The 26793-nt window shown below is 44.5% G+C and overlaps 2 protein-coding genes across 7 annotated transcripts in view; both read right to left on the bottom strand.

Annotated features, from left to right (window-relative positions):
* Nucleotides 1–1760: 1760 nt before the first annotated feature.
* On the bottom strand, nucleotides 1761–21603 carry Tmem237 (transmembrane protein 237). 6 transcript variants are annotated; one of them, XM_037210383.1, is made up of 14 exons: nucleotides 20839–20863; nucleotides 18661–18692; nucleotides 17818–17828; nucleotides 17165–17220; nucleotides 16126–16182; nucleotides 14562–14699; nucleotides 11815–11932; nucleotides 10901–11058; nucleotides 8576–8699; nucleotides 8129–8320; nucleotides 6879–6952; nucleotides 5923–6013; nucleotides 4880–5001; nucleotides 1761–2788 (listed from the first exon to the last, which is right to left on the bottom strand). In XM_037210383.1, exons 4-14 carry the CDS (start codon nucleotides 17199–17201, stop codon nucleotides 2727–2729), a joined length of 1173 nt encoding a protein of 390 aa, XP_037066278.1. In that variant the 5' UTR covers nucleotides 17202–17220; nucleotides 17818–17828; nucleotides 18661–18692; nucleotides 20839–20863; the 3' UTR covers nucleotides 1761–2726. The 6 variants fall into 6 exon arrangements, with proteins under 6 accessions (XP_037066278.1, XP_037066277.1, XP_028741460.1 ...); XM_037210382.1 differs by lacking the exon at nucleotides 20839–20863 and adding an exon at nucleotides 20234–20260; XM_028885627.2 differs by lacking the exon at nucleotides 17165–17220 and having other exon boundaries at nucleotides 20839–21603.
* A 30-nt stretch (nucleotides 21604–21633) lies between these two features.
* Nucleotides 21634–26793, bottom strand: part of Mpp4 (membrane palmitoylated protein 4) — a 41027-nt gene continuing 35867 nt past the window's right edge. Inside the window, exons 18-21 of the mRNA XM_028885604.2 lie at nucleotides 26249–26342; nucleotides 25270–25378; nucleotides 23871–24005; nucleotides 21634–22275 (exon numbers count right to left, since the gene is read on the bottom strand). Coding sequence (XP_028741437.1) covers nucleotides 22084–22275; nucleotides 23871–24005; nucleotides 25270–25378; nucleotides 26249–26342 — 530 coding nt within the window. The 3' untranslated portion in view covers nucleotides 21634–22083. The remainder of the gene's footprint in view (nucleotides 22276–23870; nucleotides 24006–25269; nucleotides 25379–26248; nucleotides 26343–26793) is intronic.

The following is a 26793-nucleotide window of genomic DNA, read 5'->3' as shown; positions in this document are numbered from 1 at the left end:
AGAACACGCCTAGCAGCTTAGCTAACAGAGCTGCTATCTCTTATGTCTGGGCTTCAAGTCTAGTACCACAGCACTGCGCTGCTCCCTGAAGGCTCTCTAGGAGGACCTGCTGCTCATCCTTGATAGAATTCATGGGGCTGGAATAGCTGTGTCTCTGTTGACTGTTGGGGTCACTGATGGCCCTTCCATCTTTATAAGCAGAAGCATCACAACTGACCCAACAGCTCTTGGATGAGATATGGAAAGGTTTAGTCCTTTAGGAGACATCATCAGGCTACACTGTGTGGCTCGTATCATGGAAGAAACTCTCCCTATTTCAAGATTCTTAGCCCCAGGACCATCTATATGACCACTTTTGCTGTGAGAAGTGGTATACTCCCAAGACTCCAGGCATTAGATCATGGATGGCCCTTAGGGGCCATTACTCAGCCTCCTACATCCCCCACGGTAATAGCCACTTTCCCTATTTCTCCTTGATGACACAGTTTAGACGTGATCAATCTCAGCTCAACTTCCCTGCAGCAGCTGCGAAGCAGACGCCTACGCCCCCAGCTGTTGCCGCCAACGTGAGAGTCATTGCCAATCACAGTGACAACGGACAGGATAGTCAGCATTGCCTGTAGAGTCACAATTCCATGACACCCGCTCAGCAACCCTGGCCTTACAGACAGCAAAAGGTATTTTTAGTATGGTGCTTGCACCAAATACAGACCGACCCTCAGGGACAGCCACCTCAATGTTCAGCCCGCCGGTCATCTTCTATACAACATTCGGCTGTGTGCTAATCAGGGAGGCCCAATAGTTAGTTCTAGGAACGTCTCCAACATCCTTTGAGTCACTTTCTGTTCCAGCAGGTCTTCTCATTGATGGACGCCAAAGGGCGCACAGACATGACACCAGCCGAAGAAGCATTTCAAGTGTGTGCAGACAGCTTTTTTCTATGCAGAACCCACCCCAACAGTGGAATTTCTCAGAAACCTAAAGATACCTGACAGAGTTTGAGAATGAGGATGGTGAACGTCCACTCACGTTTCTTGTGACTCATAAGAAGCAGCAGGCCCTACAACCTCAGCATTCAAGAAGTTAGGAAGGAAGACCAGGAGTCTGAGGCCAGCCTGGGATACTCATCGAGACCCTTTGTCATCAGACAGACAGAAACACAGGATGCGGCCCAGTGGTAGAGCACCTGCCTACCAGAATGAGACCCTGGGTTTGATATCCATCAACTGTACAAAGGCAGCAGGGAGACTCTACAGAGGTTAGCCCAAAATCACAGGCCTGAGCTGGTTCACGGCTCATGGTTTGAGTTTGTTGTTGCTGATTTTGGTTTTTGAAATGGTTTCTCATGTAGCTCAGGCTGGACTCAAGCCTGCTAAGTAGCTGAGGGTGGCACTGATCTCCTGCCTCTCCTGCCTCTGCTTCCCAGATGCTGGATTACAGGCACACACCACTACTCCTAGCAGTTACAGCTGTTTCTCTAAAGCTCCCCCACAGATCCTGATGTGCAACCAGATAAGAGAACCACACAGATTTTTTTTTAAAGATTTACTTATTTATTATGTATACAGTGTTCTGTCTGCATGTATGCCTGCTGCCAGAAGAGGGTGCCAGATCTCATTACGGATGGTTGTGAGCCACCATGTGGGTGCCGGGAATTGAACTCAGGACCTCTGGAAGAGCAGCCAGTGCTCTTAACCTCTGAGCCATCTCTCCAGCCCTCCAGCACAGATTTTAAAAGGGAAAAATAAAACTTAGAAAACTTTCAAACAAAAATATTTCTGTTTTATTAGCCATGAAGTAAAGCATCTTTCAATTTAAATTACAATGTAATTCTTACATGATACACAAACATTTACCAGATTCAGAAAACACAAATTTTATACTGTAGTGTGTTCAATAAGGAGACATCAAAAATACAAAATGAAGGCATTTCCCTTCTACCCTCTTCTCTAAATTTACATTTAAACGTGATATCTATTCTATAACACTGAGGTTATGGCTTTTTTAGATTGGCGCTTTTTATTATGATTATGATTATGCACATAGCAGATTTGAGAGAACAGGAAACAAACACTTCCGCCTGCTTTTTAGCCCATTGTCTCCTGTATCACTTAGGTGACAATACTATAGAAATTAATGTTCGGTATAAAGACCAGATGCAATTTAAACATTTTTCATAATCTTCAGACGCATTTCAGCATTATATAACAAAAGCTCAATTATAAATACACATATACAGATCTTATAAAAATATGCTTAAAAACAATGTGGGGAGATGCAGGTCTTTACTGCGGTGGAGGGTGGGCACTGGGCGGGTCTTTACTGCAGTGGAGGGTGGGCACTGTGCGGGTCTTTACTGCGGTGGAGGGTGGGCACTGGGCGGGTCTTTACTGCGGTGGAGGGTGGGCACTGGGCGGGTCTTTCTTTACTGCGGTGGAGGGTGGGCACTGTGCGGGTCTTTACTGCGGTGGAGGGTGGGCACTGTGCGGGTCTTTACTGCGGTGGAGGGTGGGCACTGTGCGGTCTTTCTTTACTGCGGTGGAGGGTGGGCACTGGGCGGGTCTTTACTGTGGTGGAGGGTGGGCACTGGGCGGGTCTTTCTTTACTGCGGTGGAGGGTGGGCACTGGGCGGGTCTTTACTGCGGTGGAGGGTGGGCACTGGGCGGGTCTTTACTGCGGTGGAGGGTGGGCACTGTGTGGTCTTTACTTCAGTGGAAGGGCTGGCATCACACAGTCGGCTGGACTCCTTTCTCAGGGTACTCTTCCACATCAGAGAAGAACATTAGCTCTGGAGAAGAAAATGAACATATCACACTGTAAACATTTCCTCAGCTCCTCACATATGCATGCTAATACAAAGTCCTCAAGTAGGAGCGGCACTTATTCAGGGAGTCTTTTATCTAAATGCTAAGCTAGTAGCAAGTGTATATGTTTTATATTTTTAAAAGTTCAAGTTTTAAGTTCATTATAAACCTCTTAAAATAAAGTACCCATAATAAAGACAATGCAACACATCTTACCAAGAAAATTAAGTCGCCTAGGAAGTCTAGAATCATTAAAGAGCTCAGAGGTCTAATTCTATCAGGTAATCGAAAATGCAGGGGAGAAGTAGAAGGATTCTGAACTAACACTAGGTGTCTACTAAAATACCTTAATATGCTATCCCATTTCATCTTCAAAAGACCAATAAACTAGGTATTACCCTCACTTTGTTCTCACTTTTTAAATTTACCGTCCTTGAAAGCCAGCAGGTTCCTAAAACTCACGCTATGCATCACACTCATAATTAATGTGGAACGGGCACACACCAGCCAGACGCGGCGTCAGTCCCAGTAACACTCCAGAGTGCTGCTAGTTGACGTTTTCATAATTAAACTATTGTTCCACATAGAAACATTACTTATTATTAAAATGTCAAGAAATATAAAAAAATTAAACCTTGAGAATACAGAAAATAAAAGTTCTCTGACATAAACCAGTAAATAAAAAAATCTTTGAATGGCCAAAAAAAAAACATACCTTGTGAGAAAAAAAAAAAAAACAAACAGCAAAATATATAATGTGCAATGCTTTTGTGTATGAATGTATGTGGTGTATACATGTTCTATGAGTGTGTGCATGTGTGTGCCCATACATGTAGAAGCTGGAGGCTGATATCAGCTGTCTTCCTCTATTGCTCTCCACATTATTTTTGAGGCAGGGTGTCTCACCAGAGCTCATCAGTTTGGCAAGGCCGGCTGGCCATGAGCTCCGGGATCCACCCGCCTTCCCTCACCGTGCTGGGACTGCAGGTGCACAAGGCTGTGCCTGGGTTTCCACAGGTGCTTGGAGCGCCTCATGTCTGCATAACAAGCGCTTTGACCACCGACCGACCGATTGACCGACCAACCGACCAACCAGCTACCCAGCCCCAAAGCCCAAGACAGCAAACTGGGTAAAGCAGGACATTTAGAGGGACAACAAGAGGATTATCACGCAAAACGGTGCATTCACACATGAGATACACACGGAAACCACATCCTGGGTTGGTGTAATCTGTTCACATGCACATATGGGCAACACTAACTGGGCTTAATAGATTGTATATTTATATGCATATAATTTATACACATTTACATCTTTAATGTAACAAAAATAATTATAGAAGAAAAGGTCATGAACGTGGAAGAAAAGGGACATGGGAGGAGTTGGGGGTGGGCAGAAATGATGTAACTACAGTGCTCATGTGTGAATGGATGAAAATGGGGAAGCCCTGTCAAGGAGGTACAGTGTACAGTAAAATACCAAGTGTTGGGTTGGGGAGTTAGCTCAGTGGTAGAGCATTTGCCTAGCAAGCACAAGGCCCTAGGTTCGGTCCTCAGCTCTGGGAAAAAAGAAAAAAAAAAAATACCAAGTGTTCCTAGAGCTCTTCTTGGTGAGCTAGCCGTCTGCTAATGGAGTCTCCCTTTGGGTGTTCTGAAAAGGGCCTGGGGTCTAGAGATGAGTGACTTCACTGGGCACTGGGCACACTGAAGGTAAACTAAGAACGGACGGGGTCTGTGCCAACGAGACTCACGTCTGTGTGACAGAGGTTACGCTGATGAAGCATGACGTCATCAAGTGAAGACCGAGGATATGGAGAGCAGAGCTTTAGCAACACCCAAACATTCCAAGAAGGCACACCGTCCGGATGTGCAGAAGGCTAAGGCCCCTCATTGAGTGTCTCCAGGCTCCAACTCTCCAGGCCCTCCACCCTGTTTCCTCCACCATTCTGAGACCTAGCTATTTTCATTGTCCTTCTGATATCTTATTGTAAATGTATTTGTTATTAAATTATTATTGGGAAACTTCATAAAATCGGGAGACTTATCAGAATACTCATATCTTTTTATTTTAATACCTTCACTAAGATCCATGGCTGGCCTATAAGACAGAAAGAGCCAGGACAACCCAACCAGAAGAGCCACCACCAAATTCACGATGATCCACGGCCCGAGAATCTGTTCCTCGACTTCCGCTGCCCTGGAGAAGAGAAGCAAGCGCTCAGTAGCAATGCCTTCATTCTTGTTCACAGGTCCAAATGTAACTATTTCATAAACTTTTAAAAAGCAGTCCTCTCCTAGAGTCATACCAAGTATGAAATAAAGTGAGAGTCTCCCAAAACAAACAAACTATGGAAGAAGCCTCCTGCACACACCCGCAGCTCAAAGCCAACTTGAACTCTAAACAGATCTCTGTAGATTAGTATAAATGAAAAGTTGGTATTCCCCTCAAGAGTCCTGACAGTTTCCCTTACAGCACCATGGCAATATTCCTCAATTGACCGTCTTCTCGTTCTCTCTTAGCCACCCCTATTCACTCTCTCAAAACAGACTGGAATTTCAGCATCCTATAACCCCAGCAGCAGGTGGCCACGCGTCTGAAAATGTCGGTTCCCCCATAGTCTCTTCTAGCACGGCTCAGTTCTTGGCCTCTGTTCCAGGCACCTGCACACCACTGCTCTGTGGTCTTAGGGTTCCGCCTGGGGTAAAGGCACAGGACACCTCCAACCCACTGTATGATGACTTGAAGAGTTAAAACATATTTTTGAAAAGAAGACAGTTCCTTTAAAAACCCAGGTATAAGCTGGGTATAGTGACTGCCTGTAACCACAGCACTTAGGAGGTACAGGCAATATGATCAGGAGTTCAAAGCCAGCCTCAGCTAAATAAGGAGTTTGAAGCTAGCCTAGGCTACTTGATAATACATGTCGAGAAAAGCAAAAGTAAGCTATAAAAAGGTCATTATCCATTAACCAACAGACTAGGTATTTTCTTCTTGTGGTTTATTATAAACAGAAACGTGGGCTGGTTGTGATCTGTGGATGAACATGTGGAGAAGTATCATTACTCCCCTGTGGCTGCTGCTACCATAACAACTGCTAACACTACTGTGAATTCTTACCAGAGGCTTCCATTCACAGAAGGGGTGTAAAGGTGGATTCTGTCACTTGTCATTTGCTGACTCAGAGACAGTATTAGAGCAGCGAAGTACACTGAGAAGAAAAAAGGTCAAATTACTAGTAATACTACCTTCTGTTTATGTTGGATTTGTAGGTTCTTTAAGGGGAAAATAATCCACACTTTGGCAAATGACTATACAAAAGAAATTCACTCAACTTCAGTTGGCAGCTTTTCATTACTTGGCATGGATACGGCACAGAGTGCAATACATGCACTACCTTATCATCAGAACTGGCAAGAAGGAACCCAGACGATCTTTTAAGAATTTAGATGAATTTCTCGAGCTACTCACACTAGCTTTAATAAAATTCTTGTAACCCAGAACAAAATGTATTGTAGATTGCCAGAAATACATAAATGGTACTTAGTACTAAAAGGCCAAGCCAGCTAGCTGTGTCTGCCTGATGCCAAGTGGAAAAGACAGCAGCCAAATACGTAATGAAGGGCAACACATTTAACTTTGTTATTTTGGGTGCAGGGCATTAACCCCAGGCCCTCACACACAAACTCAGCTTCTGAAAGTCCTTTAGATGATCATTTATTGAAAAACACTTGTAAGCCAGGCACGGCGGGGCATGCTTGCAAGTCCCAGCACTCAAGAGAGAGCAAAGAGGATGAGGAGTTCAAAGCTATCCTCAACCACACAGGAAGTCCAAGGCCAGCCTGAGCTATGTAAGAGATCCTGCCTCAAAAAACAAAAACAAAAACAAAAAACAAACAAACAAACAAACAACTCTATCAAAATTACTCCTACCATGTTTTAAATTACAATTTCACAGGCTTAGAAGTAATGATTCATATAAAGAAATAATATTAAAAACTTCTGTATTTTTCTTGGTTCAACACAACAGTATAACTCCTCAATCACAACAGTTGTCAAGGTAAACTATTACTTACAGAAGGAGGCTAAAGCCGTTGGCTCCAGGGCCAGAAAGTTCCGGATGGCTACTGATGTTTTAGCAAAGTCAGTCCTGGAACAAAATGCGAAAGTCTCTGTCACCGTGTGGCTGGTCCTTCCTCCTTCAACCTTTTCCCTTCTCGAGTCTATCGTCGCCCATGGGTCTCTAAGTAGCTAAAGTTTAAACTTAACAGGAAAGAACATCTACCTTGTTACAAAGGACACATCACAGATCCAACAAGAAGACTATTTAGTATTATTGCAAAAATCACTAGCTTCCTCCTCTTCTTGTAGACCATCAAGCCACGGTGCTGGTTGGTTTTGTCAACCTATACAAACTAGAGTCACCTGGGAAGAGGGAGCCTCAACTGAGAAGACACCTCCATAGGACTGGCCTGTAGGCAAGTCTAGGGGGACATTTCCTTGATGAAGAATTGACGTGGGAGGGCCCCGCTCATGTGGGCGATGCCATCCTGGGACAGGTGGTACTGGGTTGTATGAAAAGCAGGCTGAATCAGCCAGGAAGCAGCACTCCTCCGTGGTCTCCGCCTCAGTTCATGACTCCAGGTTCCTGCCCTGTCGAGTTCCGGCTGTGGGTTCCCCTGACGGGGGAACTCTAAAGTGTGTGATAAACAGACCCTTTCCTCCCCAAGTTGTTTTGATCAGTGTTTTATCACAGAAACAGAGAAGCAAACTATGATAACAGTGAGTAGGCAGGATTTTTTTTTGTGTGTGATTTTATTTCATTTTATTTAGTTTGTGTGGACTGCTGTGCATGTGTACACACACACACACACACACACACACACACACACACTTACACACACACACACTCAAGCTAAGGTGTACATGTGGAGGTAGAGGGCAGCTCTCAGGAGTTGGCTGTCTCCTTCCACCATGTGGGTCCTGGGTAGCAGACGCAGGACATTAGGCCTGACAGCAGGCATCTGGACCCACTGGGTCATCTCTCCAGCCCTGCTGGTTGTTAAAACATGGCTTGACCTGTGTTCCCCAAGATAAGTGATGAACGTCTAAGCCTAGTACTCATGAAGGTGACACCATTTGGAAACAGGATCTCTGAAGATACGGTGAAGCCACGAGGCCATGCTAACCCAAAGACAGGTTTAACAATGATGACGTCGATGTCCTATCACTCTAATTTGAAAACTCATCGCTAGTGACACGGTTTGCTCACCACTTCTCCCTGAAGCAAAGTTAGAAGGATGATCCCCCGTCACAACAGCCTCACCTGTCAAATGCTGAAACAGTACTCAGAGCCAAGAGCAGGTAGAGGAGGCTCTGGAACGGGTATGCCAAGGGCTTGTACTGCTGCAGAAGGTTGGAGAGGTCAGAGAACCCATCTCCCGCGAGAACGTAGATCATGACAATGTTCCACACGGCACAGCCAGCCAGGAAGCCATGCGAAAACAGACCAATCATCCTGCACGGAAAAGGGTTTAGTTACACACCAATCACTAAAATAGAAAGCCGAAGCATTTTTAAAATCTCTTCACATGAAATAAAATTCAACATATTATGAAAAGAACAAGTGGAATGCCTATAAAAATAAATCTACATATCACTGTAAATTGTTGATTTTGTTTAAAGTATGGAACAGGCACGGCTTTTTCCTTTTGTTTTAAATGACAAGATCCAATTAACACATGCTTAGGGAACATCCACAAAAAGCGGCCACCTGAAAGCTCGGTGCACGGAAAGCGCCACATCCCGGGTGGTCCAGGACGGCTTCATGTCCATCGACACATCTATGTTTTCTGTGGTCTTGATCAACTCCGAACGATCTGCCGCCTGGAATCTCCCTGGAGAGCAGAGCGGAGAGAACACAATTACCAGTGACTAGCAAGAAAGAACCCATGTGGGAGCCTCGGCCCGGCACACCAGGGCATGCCTGTCACCCTGGCAGGGGGTCCAGGGGTCCCAGGGCTCCATGAGAATCTGTCTCAAGAACAGCCAAGGGCTGGAGAGATGGCTTGGCAGGTAAGAGTGTTCTTCCGGGGACCTCTGCGCAGGCTCCAAGAGCAGCTCCAGTTCCGAGGGCTCTGGCACCTCTGGCCTCCACGGGTCATCCACATCCCCACATACATCCACACACATCCACATACCCACATACATCCACACACATCCACATACCCACATACATCCACACACATCCACATACCCACATACATCCACACACATCCACATACCCACATACATCCACACACATCCACATACCCACATACATCCACACACATCCACATACCCACACACAGAGTCACACACAGACACAAGAGAATTAACTGAAGCAAAACAAAATCTTAAAGCAGGGAAAACTTGGGGGTGGGACCTGCAAGGTGGTTTCTGAGGTGAAGGTGCTGCTCACATCTAGCCCGATGGCCAAAGCTTGGTCCCTCGACCCACACAAAGGTAGAGGGACAGAACTGACTCCACAAGCGTGTCCTCTGACCTCACAGGTGTGTCTTTCATATAAACCACACAAGCACACATGCTTAAAAAAGTTAAAAGGAGGGCTGAAACTAGGACTGAACTTTTCCTGTTTTTTGTTTGTTTTTTTTTAATCTAAAAATTCTCCTTGACTGTGTAAGTTTTTTTCTCTCTCTCTTCTTTCACTTTTGGCAGCTTAGACGTACAATGTCCTCATCTTAAAAAAAAAAATAATGCAATGCCAATAAGCTTTCTTCTCAACCCAAAGCTGATGTTTAAATGACAATGTTAAGAGTCAAAGGTATTTAATGAATTACAGCGATACACTTTCAACTCAGAATTAAGTTTAAAAGCCTTTAGCATGACAGTCTATAGAGGTAACTTAGAGACTTTAGGAATATTAAAATTAAAATGTCAGGAACTAGAGAGATGGCTCAGTGGTTAAGAGCTCTTGCCGAGGACCTGGGTTCAGTTCGCAGCACTCATTTGGTGGCTCACAACCACCTACAGCTCCAGTTCCAAGGATCAGATAGCTTCTGCTGACCTTTGCAAGCACGAGACATAGACAAAATATACATAAAATAAAAAAAAATAGGTTTCTAAAAATAAATAATTTAAATAAAATTTAAAATGTTTACAGTATCAGGGCAAGCTATTATTTTAAAAATTCTTCAAAATTCTTGGGAAAAGATGCTGGAGGGTGCACAAAGTCTTCTGTTTCGGCAGGAAAGATGTTGGAGTGTGCGCACACCTTCTGTATCAGCAGGAAGGATGTTGGAGTGTGCGCACACCTTCTGTATCGGCAGGAAGGATGGTGGAGGGTGCATACAGCCTTCTGTATCGGCAGGAAAGAGGTAGTGTATTTCATAAAGTTCTCCTGAGATTCGGGAGTTCTTCACACTTACACTGGTTAGGAGGGTTCTTCTTCCAGAACTGACCTCAGGAGGCAGGCAAGATTCCATCTCAATTACTGTTGCTCAGATGTTTTGAAGGATGAAAGAATAACTAATTTTCTCAAAAAAAATTTTACTGGATAGCCAACAGAACCCCCTGTGCGTTTTATGATCAGTTCCTCAACAGGGAAGGTTTTACACTACAGGAGACCGGAATAAGAATGACTGGGTAACACCGCTAGAAAACGAGGGGATGAGGGGTGGTCCAGTTGGTGAAACACCTGTCCTGACAGCCGCTGCCAACGTGCTTGGAATCCCAGCACTCGGGAGCAGAGACAAGACGGCCAGCTGGGCTGGACTATGGGCTCCAGCCCAAGGAGAGATCCTGTCTCACAGGGGGTAGACGGTGCCACTTAAGGACAACACCTGACCTGGGGGAGGGGAAACTGCAATCAAAATATATTGCATAGAAAAAAAAAAAACTATTTTCAACAAAAAGTAAATAAATAAAATCCAGCTGGGAAAAAAAAATACTGTAATAACAGTTTTGCGTGTCAATTGTCATTCATATTTTTTTTTTTATTATTTCCTTCAGTCAGGTCATCAGAACTATAATTACCAGGTTAGAGATTTCCTTCTACCATATTTAGAGCAATTGTACTCCAAAACATGAAATTACTTACGGCTTTTCTCCACAAACACTTTGCCGACAGGCTGGCTAATCCCAGTGGGCGCTGTGAACCTCGAGTGCTGATCCAGAGTGCGTTGCTCGTCCGTTATTATGTCTTCATCTTCGACTCCCAGCTCATTAGCATACTGTAGTTCGGCTGGCTGGGTTTTCCTGAAATCAGGGACAATCTTTGAAAAAATAGATCATTCCTGAATTTTTAAAGACCCACATCAGAAATTACCCATGAATGTAATTGAAAGAGTCCTGAACTTGGAGTGTAAAAATATGCTGTTTACTCAAACAGATTTGTTATGAACTATACAAACAGGTCTCAAACTGCCCACATTTCTGTGGATCTCAGTTTTCTCATCTAGAAAACGGTCACTGACTGGACTAGAATGGCTCCTGACTTAAAATTATAAAATTCTAAATATAACTGATTATTGTTTATAGAGTCATTTTTAAGTACAAACATCAATGTTATGTAACTTCCAGGGTATTTTTCGTAAAGTATGCTCTTGTATATTATATGAGACTTAACTTTCTATATTAAAACACAATAATTATACTTATTGCAAAATAGTTCAAATTCCATTAACATAGAGAAACAAATCACAGGAGCTTATCTTTAATCATTAATCTTTATCTCACTTTTTGAAACTCATATGAAAGTATCTTCTTCGTCTCATGCTTTTTTAGAGATGACTCCTTAGGCTCTTTCCATATACTATTCTTTTCTTTTTTTGGTGTTCTATACTTTTCAAATTTCTCATACATTGGTTTAGCTTGTATTCCTATAATACCACTTATCCCAACACATACAAATACAGTGCTTTCCAAGACCCAGTGAGGAGCTACTATCCAGATCTCTGAGTTAAACACCGGTACCCCCTCCCAGGGAGAGCTGGCAGGATGGGTAACTATTACTTTGCCTTCCTCCGAGGTTTTGGAATCATTGGCCCCGCAGGCGGCTCCACGTCGATGCCGTTTTCATTTCGCAGTGAAGACGGACTGGATGGCTTTCCAGCGAAGGAAGTCTCCAACTCTGAAAATGAGACGGGACCCACAGTTACAAGGTAAAAAAACGAGAACAACACAGTCTCCTGACTTTTGGGAGACCAGAGAACTTGAAGATTTTGAGTTGGACCAATTCTTGTCGACTAAGGGCAGTGCTGGGGTCTGAGACAAGGTCTCACTATGTACCCCCAGCTGCCTAGGAACTTGCTGTGTAGACAACTTAAATTCAGAGAACTGCCTGCCAAATGCATGTCACAACATACTCAGCTAGGATTAGGTTTAGGTTTCTTAATTTTTTTTCCATATTGGTTGACATTAAAACTTGAAATTATAGTACAGAAGTGTAAAATTGTTTTAATAAAAAACTTAGCCAGGTGTGGTAGTACATGCTTTTAATCCTAGCACTCAGAAGGCAGAGACAGGCGGATCTCTGTGAATTTGAGACCAGCCTGGACTACACAGTAAACTCCAGCCTGGCCAGGGCTACACAGTGAGACCTTGTCTCAAACAAAACACTAACTTGTGTTAACAGTGCACACTAGCCTCATACTTACTCCTTCACTTTGTTTTATGTTGACAAAGTCAGTCCACTGTCCTATTCTAATTACTATAAAAGTAATAAGGATTCTTAAATGGAAAAAAAATGAAAAACCATGTTTTGTTCTTGTTTGTTTTTTAACCTAATCTCTGTTGGCACTGCTAACACCCCACTGTTTTCACTGGGTCTGTGTGTGCTTAGACTATGCTCTGGATTGAATTATGTTCCAGAAACACACATGCAAGTCCTAACTCCCAGAGCCTGCTAACATAACTGTATTTGTAAACAGAGTATTTGCAGATATAAACAAGTTAAGATGATGTCATGCTGAGTGAGGATGGACCCTAAATCCAATGACTGGTTTCTTACATAAAAAGCATGAGGGAAACAGACAAAATGAAATAGTGTGAGATGGGACAGAGACTGGCATTACGCTTCCACAGCCAAGGGATGCTGCCGATCGTCAACAATTACTAGAATGTAGTCAGACTTTTCTTTGGACCACCAGCTCACAAATAACTACACGGAGACTTATTATTAATATGAAAGCTTGGCCTTTAGCTTAGACTTAATTCAACTAGCTCTTATAATTTAATCTATTTATATTAATCTGTGTTCTGCCATGTGGCTCAATTGCCTCTCCTTAGTACCATATGTATGACTTCTTCAGTGTCTTGCTGGCATCTCTGCCTCTCTTCTTCCTCTCTCTCCTGGAAGTCCCGCCTCTGCTCTCTGGCCTAGCTATTGGCCATTCATCTCTTTATTAAACCAATCAGAAGGCTCCTTGGCAAAGACACATCTTCACAGTGTACAAAAAGATCATCCCACAACACTGGCTGCTCCAAGGGGCAAGGAAGGCACGGCTTTGTGGCCACCTTGATTTTGAACTTCCATCTTTTAGAACTATGAAGTAATAAATGTTGTTTGTTGAAGTCTCCCAGTTTATGGTAACTTGTTACAGCAACCACAGGAAAATAATAATAAGTAATAACAATATTAGTATATTTTTGTGAAAGTGAGACCCCCCACAATACATACTGTTTTATAACCTTTGTTGTTGACTCAACAGTACTTTGCAGATGGTTTCCCAGGACACTAGTTCACTTGCACAATCCTTCTAACCTGTGCTCGTTTTACATTTATTTAGATAAATTGTGATTATTTAACCAGTGTTCTGGTGGTTACCCATTTCTACTGTAAAGCTAATATCCTTTGATGGTATCAATTATTACAGCTGTTTCTTACTCTTAGACATCTGGACAGACTGATGCAATTTATGCTTCTATTACTGTATTACTGTACCTGTTCCCATTAACACTAGCTTTGATTTTATTTTTGTATTGTGGTCTTTGTTGAAACAAGATCTTGCTTTGTAGCTTTGGTTAGCCTGGAACTCATTATGTAGCTGGCCTACACCTTGCAATCCTCCTGCCTCACTCAGCCTTATGAGTTCTGGTACATATTACAGGTATGTACTATGCTCAGATCAACACTAGATCTTCTAATTTAAAAAGCAAATAGCATCGCTAACTTGATGCACATGCGTGCACACACACACACATACGCACGCACGCACGCACGCACACAGTATTTTTGCTTACATTGAGAGCACTGCCCGAGTCACAGATACTCAATAAATGGTAACTGTCGTGTTGTGGGATATTTGTACACTGTGTGAAGATGTGTTGCTATGATTGGTGTAGTAAGAAGCTCAACAGTCAACAGCTAGGCAGGAGAGATAGGCGGGACTTCCTGGCAGAGAGAGGAAGGGGAGACGCCCTTGAGAGATGAAAAGGGTCGCACACACAGAATGGGACAGAGGTGAAAGCCATGTGGCAGAATGTAGATTAATAAAATTATGAGTTAACTTACGTTATAAGAGCCATCAGAATGGCTAAGCTAGCGGCCACGCTTTCATAATTCATAAGACTCCGTGTCGCTGTTAGCGGGCTCCTTCTCTCATATACTACACATACATGATCAAAGAACCAGAAAAGAGGCCTGAAGCCACTGGAGCTGAAGTGGCGGGTGTTTTAAGAACGCAAGCAAGAGTGCACCTATGGGAACAAGGTTCAAATCCCATCTTCGGTCACTGTCTAACCTTGGTCTCCTCACATACCAGGAGGTGGCCTTGTCTTCTTCTGCCTCCTCTGGACAGGAGCCTCTGGGGACTCCCTGAGGCCTGCAGCTGGCGGCTCACTGCTCTCAGAGCGTCTGTCAACAACGGGCTTGGCGAGGCCTTCGGAAGAAGCAGACGCTACAGGAAGACAGAAGACAGGAAGTCAGCCTGGGCAGAGACCAGTGAGTCAGAAAGACGGACAAGGGTACCCCCGGTGTTCTCTGTACACCAACACCTTCTCTTCTCCGAACTGTGCCTTGAAGACTTCACGCCTCCCCTCTCTAACTTTGGGCTTTGTGTGGGAAATAAATAAACGTGGGGTTAGGAAGGCTGAGGAGAAGGAGAGGGCCAAAGAGAAGGCCCGCGGAATGGAGAGGAGGAGACATTGCTTCAGAACATTCAAAGCATTCAAAAAGGGGCAAATTCAAAGTGACATAATAGACAACTCTCGTCCCCTGCCCTAAGGACTGTACCGCCTCCACAGTTCCCTCCACAGTTCACGGCGGAGTTCCACAAATGGGGGCCAAGTTACTTTTCAGTCGCTGAATTAATGAACAGTAGAGACTGGCATGGGGCGGTTTCGTCAGGGATTTAGAGAAGGTGACACTCCCAGGCTTTATGACGGTAGAGAGTGACAGACCCTTCCCTGAGGACAAGCTAGCGGAGCCCACGGCATCAACAGCACACACACACACACACACACACACACACACACACACACCCCGCCACTGCTGGCCACTTCAGAAACACCCTCGCCCCAGGAGCCACTACGGTACGTGGAACTGCACTACTGTTTAGAACGAAGTCTCAAAGTAAATTAAATGACATTACGTTAAAGATTAACTACTACTATAAAGTCACTGCTTAGGGACACCCAGAATACTCTATAAAGAGCCAAGACAGTACCTATAGAATAGGATTCCATTTATATAAGAAAGCAATCATCACTACACAGACTTTTAGGCTTGTAAGAGGGTTAAGTAAAGAGTGAAGAGATCAACTAATGGTGACTTTGAGGTTCCAAGCCCACTAGGAAAATAGTGAAAACCAAAACTGATTATTGAGGGTAATGAATTCCCAGTGTGCTGAGTCTGAGTTACTAACAACCCATCCAGGATTACCAGCCCATCCAGGATTACCAGCTAGGCAACTGTGGCAAAAGAGGTTCATGGTCCTGCTGTTATTAAAGCCTGAAGACACAGATGATGTGAGCCTGCCTTCAGGGTCCTGCTCTAACATAGATTAGGAGAGCTAAGAATCCCAAGTCTCTAAGTCCATTATTGTGTTCAAAGGTCTAGAACCAAGTAGAGGTTTAAAACACTTATGTTATCTAGGGACAAATGACCTGAAGAGTGCAACAATACTGTAAACATTAAACATGGGAGTCACAATACTTTATTCTGTGAACGCACCTAGTTACTCTCCAGGCGGCCCATGGCCTTGCCTCCCTGTCCTCAACATATTAATGATTTGGTGCCCAGAAACCCTGACTCTGTAAGTTGCGCTGATCATGGGTAAGGTTCTGGGAAAACGTGTGATTCCCCCATAACACAGAACTTCTTACCTAGTGTGCTTTTCGTTCTGGATTTCTTTTTCTTAGGATGGCTAAGTGGAATCTCATCTATAAAATAGAAAGAACAACAAGAAAAATGGCAGAGAATCAGCTGAACAGAACTTCTAGTAAGGAAGACTTTCCCTCTCTTCTCTGGAGCCAACCAACATTCACACACGAGGGGAATGAAATGTAAGGAACTGGCAAGGCCAGTTGGCACCGCCCACAATTGGCACCGCCCACAATTGGCACCGCCCACAATTGGCACCGCCCACAATTGGCACCGCCCACAATTGGCACCGCCCACAATTGGCACCGCCCACAATTGGCACCGCCCACAATTGGCACCGCCCACAATTGGCACCGCCCACAGCGTGGTTCCAGTAGCATACTGTTGCTCAGTGATGTTTACATCTGCGACTTAGAAAGTGGACTCAAGAAACGTCCACCTGGTCCCGGACCGTCTCCGGCCCATACGCTGAGGTAATGATCTAGACTGGTTCTGGCCAGGGGCTTGAATACAAGTGGTATGTGTCTGTCTGTAGCACCGAAGGTGCCTGATCTTGTCGGCCTCAGAGGCTAAGCAGGGTGAAGCCTGGTCAGTGCTTGGATGGGAGTGATATGTGTCATCTGTGAGCCAAGACTCTGAAAGGGCCAGCTGCATGTCGGGGCGGGGAGAAGCTTCACACTAAGAAGACAGAACCACGTGACAAAAGCGGTCTAGATCTCACCACATCATTCACAAAGACAATTGCTCCGGACTGTTACCCGGTGACTTTGCAATTAACCTAGTAGGGTTTTTTATTCAAAGGAAAAAAAAAACATTTATTTTGTGTATATGTGTGTGTGTGTGTGTGTGTGTGTGTGTGTGTGTGTGTGTGTGTGTGTAGATGTGCACACCACAGCCTGCATGTAGCTGTCGGAGGACGACTTGCAGGAATCAATTCTTTCCTTCCACCAGGTGGGTTCTGGGGATCAGACTCGGGTTGTCAGGCTTGGCAGCCGGTGCCTTCACCCACTAAGTCATCCTGGTGGTCCCACTTTGCATCACCTCTAACAATCTTGCAAGATATTAAGTGGATAAACATTCTGGAGTTGCTAGCCTGCCTAAAGGGGAAGAGGAAAAATAGAGTCTAACACAGAACTATCAGCAAGTCAAGGGATAGATATACTCTGGGGACTGCAGAGAGCAATCTAGTACTGTATACCATACACAATTTTAAAATGGCAGTCACAGGAGACTGTGATAGCAAATGGATACTGCAATTTTATAGACTATATTCAGATTCAATTCTAAGTAAAACAAAGTAAGGAATCAAATAAAATTATCATCATTATCATCATCATCATCATTTTGAGGCAAGGTTTGACAGTCACCCAGGCTGGCCTTCAACTCCTGAGCTCAAGCAGCTCTCCTCCCTCAGCCTCCAAGTGGCTGGCACTACAGATGTAAGCCACTGTTCCCAGACTCCACTAAGTGGCTGGCACTATAGATGTAAGCCACTGTCCCCAGATTCCACTTTGAATCCCTTAAAGACAGGACCTCACTATGTAGTCCATGCAGGCCTCAAATTCACAGCCTCCCTGCCTTGGCCTTCCCAGAACTAGGAGTGATGGTATGTGTCTCTCTACTCATCACCATGCTTATCTCAGAACACCAAGCACTTCAGTAGGATTTTTTACACTAATAGTAAACCAACTCACCTTGAATAGCACTTCATGACCCCAACCAAATGTAATCAGCAGGACAAAAAAAAAAAATAGAAACAAACAAACAAACTTAATTATTATCTGACTGAAAATTGACTTACATCATTACAACCTTAAAAATATAACAAGTTTTCACACAGTCAGCTAGTTTATAAACTAGCTTATTATCTGTGAGTAGTATATTGTTTTAACAGCACTGTTAAAAACACTTTGAAAGCACAAATACATATTCCCTACTATCTATTAATTAAAGGGACTAATCGGATTAAGAACTCTCCTTTGTTGGTTATAATCAGCTTAGGCTCTGACGGAACTATTCCCGAAAAGATGAGGGCATCGGGAGAATTCTGGTAAACAGGACACCAGAACATTCAGAACAGACCATTATTCTACTGGGCTGGATTAAGACTTTTCTATTACTTACAGCAATTACTCTCATGACTCAAATTTAATTTTTGCCTCTAAATTTTTAGGGAAAGTCTTCAAGGAAGGTTTTTGTTGTTGTTTTCCTGAAGCATTGTAGCTTTCAACCACACTATTCCTTTTTTTTCTACCTATTTTTACTTTTTTGTTGTTGTTGTTTGTTGTTTTTCTTTTTTTTTTTTTTTGTTTTTTGTTTTTGTTTTTTGTTTTTTGTTTTTCGAGACAGGGTTTCTCTGCGTAGCTTTGCGCCTTTCCTGGAGCTCACTTGGTAGCCCAGGCTGGCCTCGAACTCACAGAGATCCACCTGCCTCTGCCTCCCGAGTGCTGGGATTAAAGGTGTGCGCCACCCCCGCCCGGCCACCTATTTTTCCATTTTTCAAGTTCAATCATGAAAAGACTGTACATTATTTTTACCTTGGCACAGGTGGAAGGGCCCGTGGAGGATGCTGCAGGAGTAAGGGAAAGACAGAAGCAAAGACAAACAGAAAATTCATAAACAAAAGCCGGTGCACCGTACCTTCCTGCATCTCAAGTACCACAAAGCTACACATCCAAAACCCCAATGTTCAGATGTAAGACAAACAAAAGGGATCAGAAATTCTCTTCAAATCTTTTGGAAGCTGTTTATCAGTGAAACTTGGAAGGTGATAACATAAACCAGACTGCTGAGTTTAGATATGCTATTTCTACATCCCATGTAAAATTCTTTTCTTCTTACATTTCCACCAACCAGTCTGGCCTATTGTGAGCATTCAGAACAGGGTCAAAATGGAGCTCACCGCCCTTTACAGGACTTCCATTAGTGGCTAAGTATTGGAAGATAATGTTACATATGCATATAAAACTAGAACACACTGTGTGTGTGTGTGTGTGTGTGTGTGTGTGTGTGTGTGTGTGTGTGTGTAGATATGATAAATAACTATATAGAAGGAACGAAGTGCTACTTTACTTAGGGAAAGCCTCTCTGAGGTTATTTGAGCTGGGACCTGCATGATAAAGGAGCCAACATTGCAGGCAATGGGGAGTAAATGGTAAGGCTTTCATGAAAGCCTGGGCTCCGAGTGCGCTAGGTAAGAAAAGCACCAAGGCTGGAGCAGTTACCAAGGACAGCCGTGTAGAAGCTGGGTTAAGTAGGGCCTTGCAGACCAAGGAAAGGAATATGGATTTTGTTTTATTAAGTAGGAAGCCAACTGAGGTTTTATGCCACAAAGTAACACGCTTTTTAAAAAGATATCTTAAACAGAAATAGAAAACATATTCTAGAACAGAAAGTATTGGTGGTGGAATACAATTTACACTGCTCTACCTGTGTAAGAAAAATCACCTTTGCGAATTCAGGGAGCATTAGTTGAGAGCATTCTGAAACTTTTCATGATAGACTACCAAGCACCGGAGAGATGCCTCGGCCGTTCAGAGCTCTGCTGCTCTTGCAGAGGTTCAGTTCAGTTCCCAGCACACACAAAGCAGCTCGCGGACACCAATAATTCCAGTTCCAGGAAAATGGACAGCCTCTTCTGGCTTCTTTGAGCACCAGGCACACAAGTGGTGCACATAGACAGACGCGTGCAAAATATTCAGAAAGCAAATAAATCTTTAAAAGAACTGAATACTAACGGAAGTGTCTAGAAGTCAAATGAATATCTCAAGCATCTCATGCTGCTTACAGAGGGCACTGATTCCACAGGCTTGCATACATTTTAGCAATCCACTGTTGTATGCATCCAAACAGATTCACGAAGATGCTACAAGATTAGGACACTGCAGGATGCCCTAATGCTACCCGGCAGTCAAAATGACAACTGGGAAGGAATGATGGTCCCACGAAAGCGCTACTCTTCTCCAGACGCTATGAAGTGGGACCCAGTCCACATTTCAAAAGTCCCGCAAAAAGGACCCATCTCGCCCATCTAGAAACCGCAGCCCTACGCCCCTCAAAACCAGGACGGCTCAAGGGAAGACTAAATGAAGTCCAGCAGCTCGACAGTACCTGAGGCTCGCTAACCACCTGCTTCCTCCCCATCGCGTCTCCAGGGGCGGCGGCGGAGCCCCGGGTCCCAAGCACCCGCCCGCCCCGCCCCGCCTAGCCCCGCCCCGCTCGCCCCGCCCACCCAGGCGCAGGCGCAGGCGCAGAGCGTCATCGGGCTGCGCCCCTCAGGCTGCCGGGCCGAAGCATCCCCACCGTCCCCGCAGGAGGTTTGGGGGTCCCCGGGTCCGAACCCGCTCTGCCCCCTTCAGACTAAACTTGAAGGGGGAGCCTGGGCACCGGCCGACGTTCCCAGGAGGGGAGCGGGTTCACGCACGGTTCCCCGGGAGGTCGTCCTGGTTTGCGCGGGAACGGGCACGGCGCGACCAGACCCGGATCCAAACTCCCCACCGGAAGCCGCCGGGAAGGCGTCGTCATGGCAACGCGGGCTGCAGCGTGGAGAAGTTCCGTCGGACTCCTCTCCGGTGAGGGGCCCCGCCCAGCAGTACCGCCCGGATCCGGCCGGGTTCCGGGGCAGTGCCCCCCCGTTCCCGGCTCGGCCGGGGTCACTGCTGGCTAGGGCACCCCCAGATCGCCGCGCTCCGGGTCCTGCGCCCCTCGTCTCTCACCGCATGGCCCTCCTCCAGCGGAGGCTCCGACTCGGCCTTCATGATGCTCTCCCGCGGGGCTCCCTGGGGGCAACCGCCCGCGCCCGAGGCCAGCTCCCCGCGACGCCCGTCCCCCGGGCCTCCCTCCCTCCCTCCCGGGACCTGCGGGAGGCGGCGGCTTAGCGGAGCCTGGCGAGGCAGCCGCCCCAGGCCTGGTTCCAGCCTTCCCGGGGCCCTGCTAGAGGGGAGATCCCTGGAGCTGGCCGGGTACGGGGGAATCTTTCACTGGAAATCCAGGCCCAGATTTCCAGATCCCCGGCCGGCCTAGAGTGTCATTTACATATGCAGTTCTAATAGTTTCCTCCATGCGGACGGCTGTAAAATCAGGTTCTCAGATGTTCACAACCACAACCTGTGGCCAAAGGCCATCTCACCTTTGCATCATGTAAAGCGACTTAATTTCCCCCGCGTTTGTTTTAGATAGTATGTTCACTTTAAGAAAGAACAAGCTTTTTTAAAAATCCTTTTATTATTTAAAAAAGTGTGTAGAATGGAGGGAAGTGTGGATATGAAGATGAGCAGCCATGGGTGCAGGGAGCTGGAATTGACGGATCTAGGGAGACCAAGATTCCTCATCTTGGAGTTTGCTCATATAGAGGCCTCCAGGACGAGTCCATTGCGCTCTACTAATTTGGACACTGATTTGGAAATGACAGTGCCATAGGTTTCCTGATTAGATATGTGTGTGAACCATTCTTGCTGAATTAGTCAACGAGGCACTTTTGTAAAAATAAAACAGAAGACAAAATATTTTACATAGTAAAATAGTTTCAGCCATTAACTATTTATTGTCCAATTTATTCAAAAGAGACTTTAAAAAACTAAATCTTACAAACACCATATGAAATCGGTAATTCTCACATGAATATTGTCACCATTAGAGACTTAGCATTATTCACATGCCTACCATTAGTTCCTATGGGGAGACGACGGAAAAACCCGACCGAGCTGGGTAAGTAGTTCCCTATGATTACAAAGTGCTAGTGATAGCCACACAGTAAGCTGCAGCACGTCACAGTTGCAGGTCTAATGGGTCAATGCTGCTGTTTTCTAGTGCAGCTGTTACACTGGATCCTTAGGACACAATATTAATCCTCCAGTTTATTTTCAGAGCTGAGGACCGAACTTAGGGCCTTACTGGGCAAGCGCTCTACTACTGAGCTAAATCCCCAAACCCAAGCCTCCAGTTTTAAACAGGAGACTTGATTAAGACTCCGTGCCAGGAGAAATCCACGCTTCTGGTACCCACTGCGGTTCCCCCTGAGCCTTCTGTATGGCAGACAGCAGCTGGGCACATGCATCCTGCAAGTTGTCATTCACAATCACGTGATCAAAAAACTGGCCAAACTGACTCTCCATTTTTTGAGCTAAATCCTCCATCTCTTGTAAGTCTTCATCCTTCCGGAGAGATTGAAAAATGTGAGTAAGACAGGTCATGAGACACCAGCTTTTTAGCCAGGCTGGGGAGGCACACGCCTTTAATCCCAGCACTTGGGAAGCAGAGCCAGGCAGGTCTTTGAGCTCCAGACCAGCCTGATCTACAGAATGAGTTCCAGGATAGCCAGGGCTACACAGAGAAACTCTGTCTGGGGGCCGGGGGGTAGGGGGGACGGGGGAACGGACACATCAGGTTGTTATACAAAGTTGTGAGGCTATTTATAAACACAGTTTATATCAAATATCTCTCCTCTAGATTCTTTTTGCCTTTTTTTTCTTATTTTGGATTTGTGAGGCAGAGTCTTGCTATGTAGCCCAGGCTGGCTTCAAACTTGTGATCCTCCTGCTTCAAGTGCTGAGGTTTCAGGTGCGTGCCAACATGCCCAACAAGAACAGAGTTTTAAAAGCCCCAAAGACTTAGAAAATACTGTCATATCCATCCACTGTCAAAAAGTCAAACAGGAGAATCATAGTTTCATAGCCACTGGAAAAATATGGAGATAAAAATACTAGGAGATAAGGGATAATATGAAGATACTTTAGGCTTGCTTTGACAGGACATCCTAACACTGGGACAATATGGAGATTAGCAATGGCCCCTGTGCAAAGGACATGCAGAGTTGTGAAGCAATCATATTTTTATTTTAGTTTTCAAGGCAAAAAGTACATTTCACAACAATATAAATATAGCCAATACAGCCAGGTGGTGGTGGCACACACCTTTGATCCCAGCACTGCAGGAGCAGGCAGATCTCTGTGGGTTTCAGGCCAGCCTGTCTGTAGAGTGAGTTCCAGGACAGCCAGGGCTATACAAAGAAGCACTTTGTCAGGGAGAAAAAAAAATGTGTATACATACATACATATATATATGTGTGTGTGTGTGTATAATATACTCAATACTACTGAATTGTATACTTAATATAGTTTATTTCTAAAATTTATACATCTATCTACTCTGTGTGCGTGTGTTATACTCAGTACAACATTTTAAAAATAAGTAAAAATAATTCAAAAATACAAATAGGCTTATACACACCTTTTGTTAAGCTAAGAAAAATAGCATCACAATTTATTAAACCTTATTTTAATATCTGTAAACAATAACTAATAATTGTTGGGTTTTTTTGGTTTGTTTTTGTTTTGAGGGTTGTTTTGGTTTGATTTTTTTGTTTGTTTGTTTGTTTTACTTTTGTTTTTTGAGACAGGGTTTCTCTGTGTAGCCCTGGCTGTCCTGGAACTTGATCTATAAATCAGGCTGGCCTCAAACTCAGGGATTCACCTGCCTCTGCTCTCAAGTGCTGGTAGGATTAAAGGCATGCACCACCATCTGGTTAAAAGGATGGCTTGTAAAGACATTACTCATTAAAACCTTTAAAGGATTCTGTGGGAATAATAGGGGCTTGGGGTTTTTTTTTTTAACCATTTTATCAGATGTGCACCTGAGGAGAGGGTTAAATAAAGATGAAAATAATGAATGGTCCTCAACCCAGTCTAGCCTGACCATCTTCCCACTTAGCCATATCTGAAAGTGATTCCAGGATTTGTACTCAATTTACCTTGAATTTCATGTCCACAAAGTAGTCAGTAATAATCTTAGCGTTTTTCCGAGACTGTTTCATGAAACTCATGTTAGGTGGCTTAATAAATATGACATAGGGCTTCAGGTCATGGGTTCGAGCCAGCTGAATATCCTACACAGAAAAATTAAGTGCGCAGTTAAAGACAGACGTGGGCCAGCAGGATAGCTCAGCCAGCAGAAGCACCTGCCATGCGGGCCTGCAGAGCCCAGTCCCATCCCTGGAACCCACCGTACAAGATCGAAGCGACCTGTGAAAACTGTCCTCTGGCTTCCACACAGGCACATTCAAATACACCTCATACATTTTTAAAAATCAAAAATACAAGTCCTAGCTTCCTCTAGTCAATGTGATCATAGTCTCATGTGTCCCCAAGTTCTCAATTATAAAATCGAAACAACTGAATAATAAATATGGCTCTAGACTCCAAGTTAAGATCCCAGCCCTTTCTCTTTCTAGCTATGACTAGCTATTGAATTATTGAAATAAATCTTATACATGACAAAATGCTGATTACCGAGAGTAGACTCCTGTGTATGACCTCACACGACAAAAACAAAAATTCAGGAAAGGTCTATTTACCTCGCCTCCCTTTCCTCTAGCTAGCACCTCACATTGGACACCACTTCCATCTTCATGACTCTGACTCAAGAAAGAACAAATTGCTTTTCCTCTAATTTTCTCTAGCACACAAAGTATATTCTTAAATGAATAAGGAAAAGTGCAAGGATTGGAAAACTGGGCCTGGATACACAGGGATCCTACCTCAGCTAGTGCATCCCTGCTCTCTTCATACGTGGTCCAGGCATGTCACACATGTATGCCAACAGTGAGCATTACCTTTTGTATAAAGGAATATCTTCACAAGAAGTTTCCTTGACAAGTTTGTGATCAGTGTCAAAGCCAGGAAGTGGGTTTTTTGTTGTTGTTGTTTGTTTTGTTTTGTTTTTTATTTATTTATTTTATGGCTATCCACTCAAGCTCTGGTTCTGGGTGTGAGAAATAAGACTTCCCCTCCAACTAAAAGCAAAATGTTGCCAATTTGCATTTCAAGGAACAACCTGACCCTGAGATACAAGAAGTGGTCTTACTCTTAAAAATCTAGCTGAATAAAAGTCTCAATTAGCCTCGCGGTGGCGGCGCATGCCTTTAATCCCAGCACTCGGGAGGCAGAGCCAGGCGGATGGATCTCTGTGAGTTTGAGGCCAGCCTGGGCTACAAAGTGAGTTCCAGGAAAAGGTGCAAAGCTACACAGAGAAACACTGTCTCAAAAAAAAAAAAAAGTCTCAATTAGAGCCTGGGGCATGTGCACAACATAGATTACATTACATGTATTTGTGACTTTAGAGTGATGGGAAATATTCTACCACAGACCCACCTGAGGCTCCAAATCTATGACACAGATCTTTCCTTCATCAAGGACTGCATGCACAGCATTCACGCTAGTTCCATACAGGTGGCCTTTGTACTCACCATACTCCAGCATCCTATAAGAGTAAGACACAGGAGACAGTTCCCACGAGTAAAATATGAGCAGCAGGAGTATGAATTGTGTTCGGTAGTTTTGGGTTTTTTGGTTTTTTGGTTTTTTTTGTTGTTTTTGTTTTGTTTTTTGCTGTTGTTTTTTTTGTTGTTGTTGTTGTTGTTTGTTTGTTTTTGTCAACCTGACTAAGCTAGCGTCATGTGGGAAGAGAGATTCACAGCTGAGGGATGGCTTCCATCAGGTTACCTTTAGGCGAGTCTGTGAGGGTGTTTTCTAAATCAATGATTGACATAGGAGGGCCCAGCCCACTACAGGTGGTGTCACGCTGAACAGGTGGTCTTGGGTTGTATAAGAACGGGAGCCGAGCAAGCCAGGAGGAGCAAGCCAGTGAGCAGCATTCCTCCATGGCTTTTCTGATAGCTTCTGCCTCCACGTTCAGGTCTTGATTTCCTGTCCAGACTTTCCTCAGTGACTGCCTGTGACATGGCTAAGGGATCCAAGTAAACCCTTTCCTCTCCAACCTCCTTTGGTCATGGTGTTTCCATAGCAACAGAAAGCTAACTGGGACACAAATGTGAACTCCAACAGGATGGAATGCGTGGCTCTTGCTGGCACAAGAAGAATGAGTGGGTATTCAGCAGGAGGAGGAAAAAACAGTAGAAAACCAAGGACTTACCTACTTCTTCAAACTCTCTGAAGTTTGAACCTCAAGCCTGTCCCTTTCCCAAACCTGAACACTTGGATCTAGTACATCAGTGCATATTCCTTTCTCAGCTCTTCAGAACTGAGGGGTTAGTGCCAACAGCTTTGGCTAATGCATATACATGGACTACTATCAAATAACCAGAAGGAAGAATTGGCTTCCAGACCTTACCTGTGTCCATACATGAGGCTTTCAAATGTTTCCTTTGACACGTAGTGATACTCACGTCCATCCATTTCATAACTCTTTGGGGAACGGGTGGTATCTACAAGAGAAGAGAATGAAAATTTCAGAATCTTCTAAATATTTTGATTTGTTACCAAATGTACACTTGGATAGAGATTCCCAAGTAAAACACATAAGTGAAGGCATAAACAGATAGACAAGATGCTGGAACCAACGTGATAAGAATTGGTGATCAAAGCCGGGCGGTGGTGGCGCACGCCTTTAATCCCAGCACTCGGGAGGCAGAGGCAGGTGGATCTCTGTGAGTTCGAGGCCAGCCTGGGCTACCAAGTGAGTTCCAGGAAAGGCGCAAAGCTACACAGAGAAACCCTGTCTCGAAAAACCAAAAAAAAAAAAAAAAAAGAATTGGTGATCAAGTGACAGTTCCCGTGTCAAGTTCCACCAATTACAAACATTTATTTATTGCTCATAGTGTGGGAAAGACTGTATCATAAATATCAGACAAGGGACTACCTATTGCTACTTCAAAA

This window comes from Peromyscus leucopus, chromosome 13 (assembly GCF_004664715.2).
Source record: "Peromyscus leucopus breed LL Stock chromosome 13, UCI_PerLeu_2.1, whole genome shotgun sequence".
Taxonomy (NCBI): domain Eukaryota; kingdom Metazoa; phylum Chordata; class Mammalia; order Rodentia; family Cricetidae; genus Peromyscus; species Peromyscus leucopus.
The sequence above is the reverse complement of the archived record's forward strand: the minus strand, read 5'-3'. Positions and strand labels throughout refer to the sequence as shown.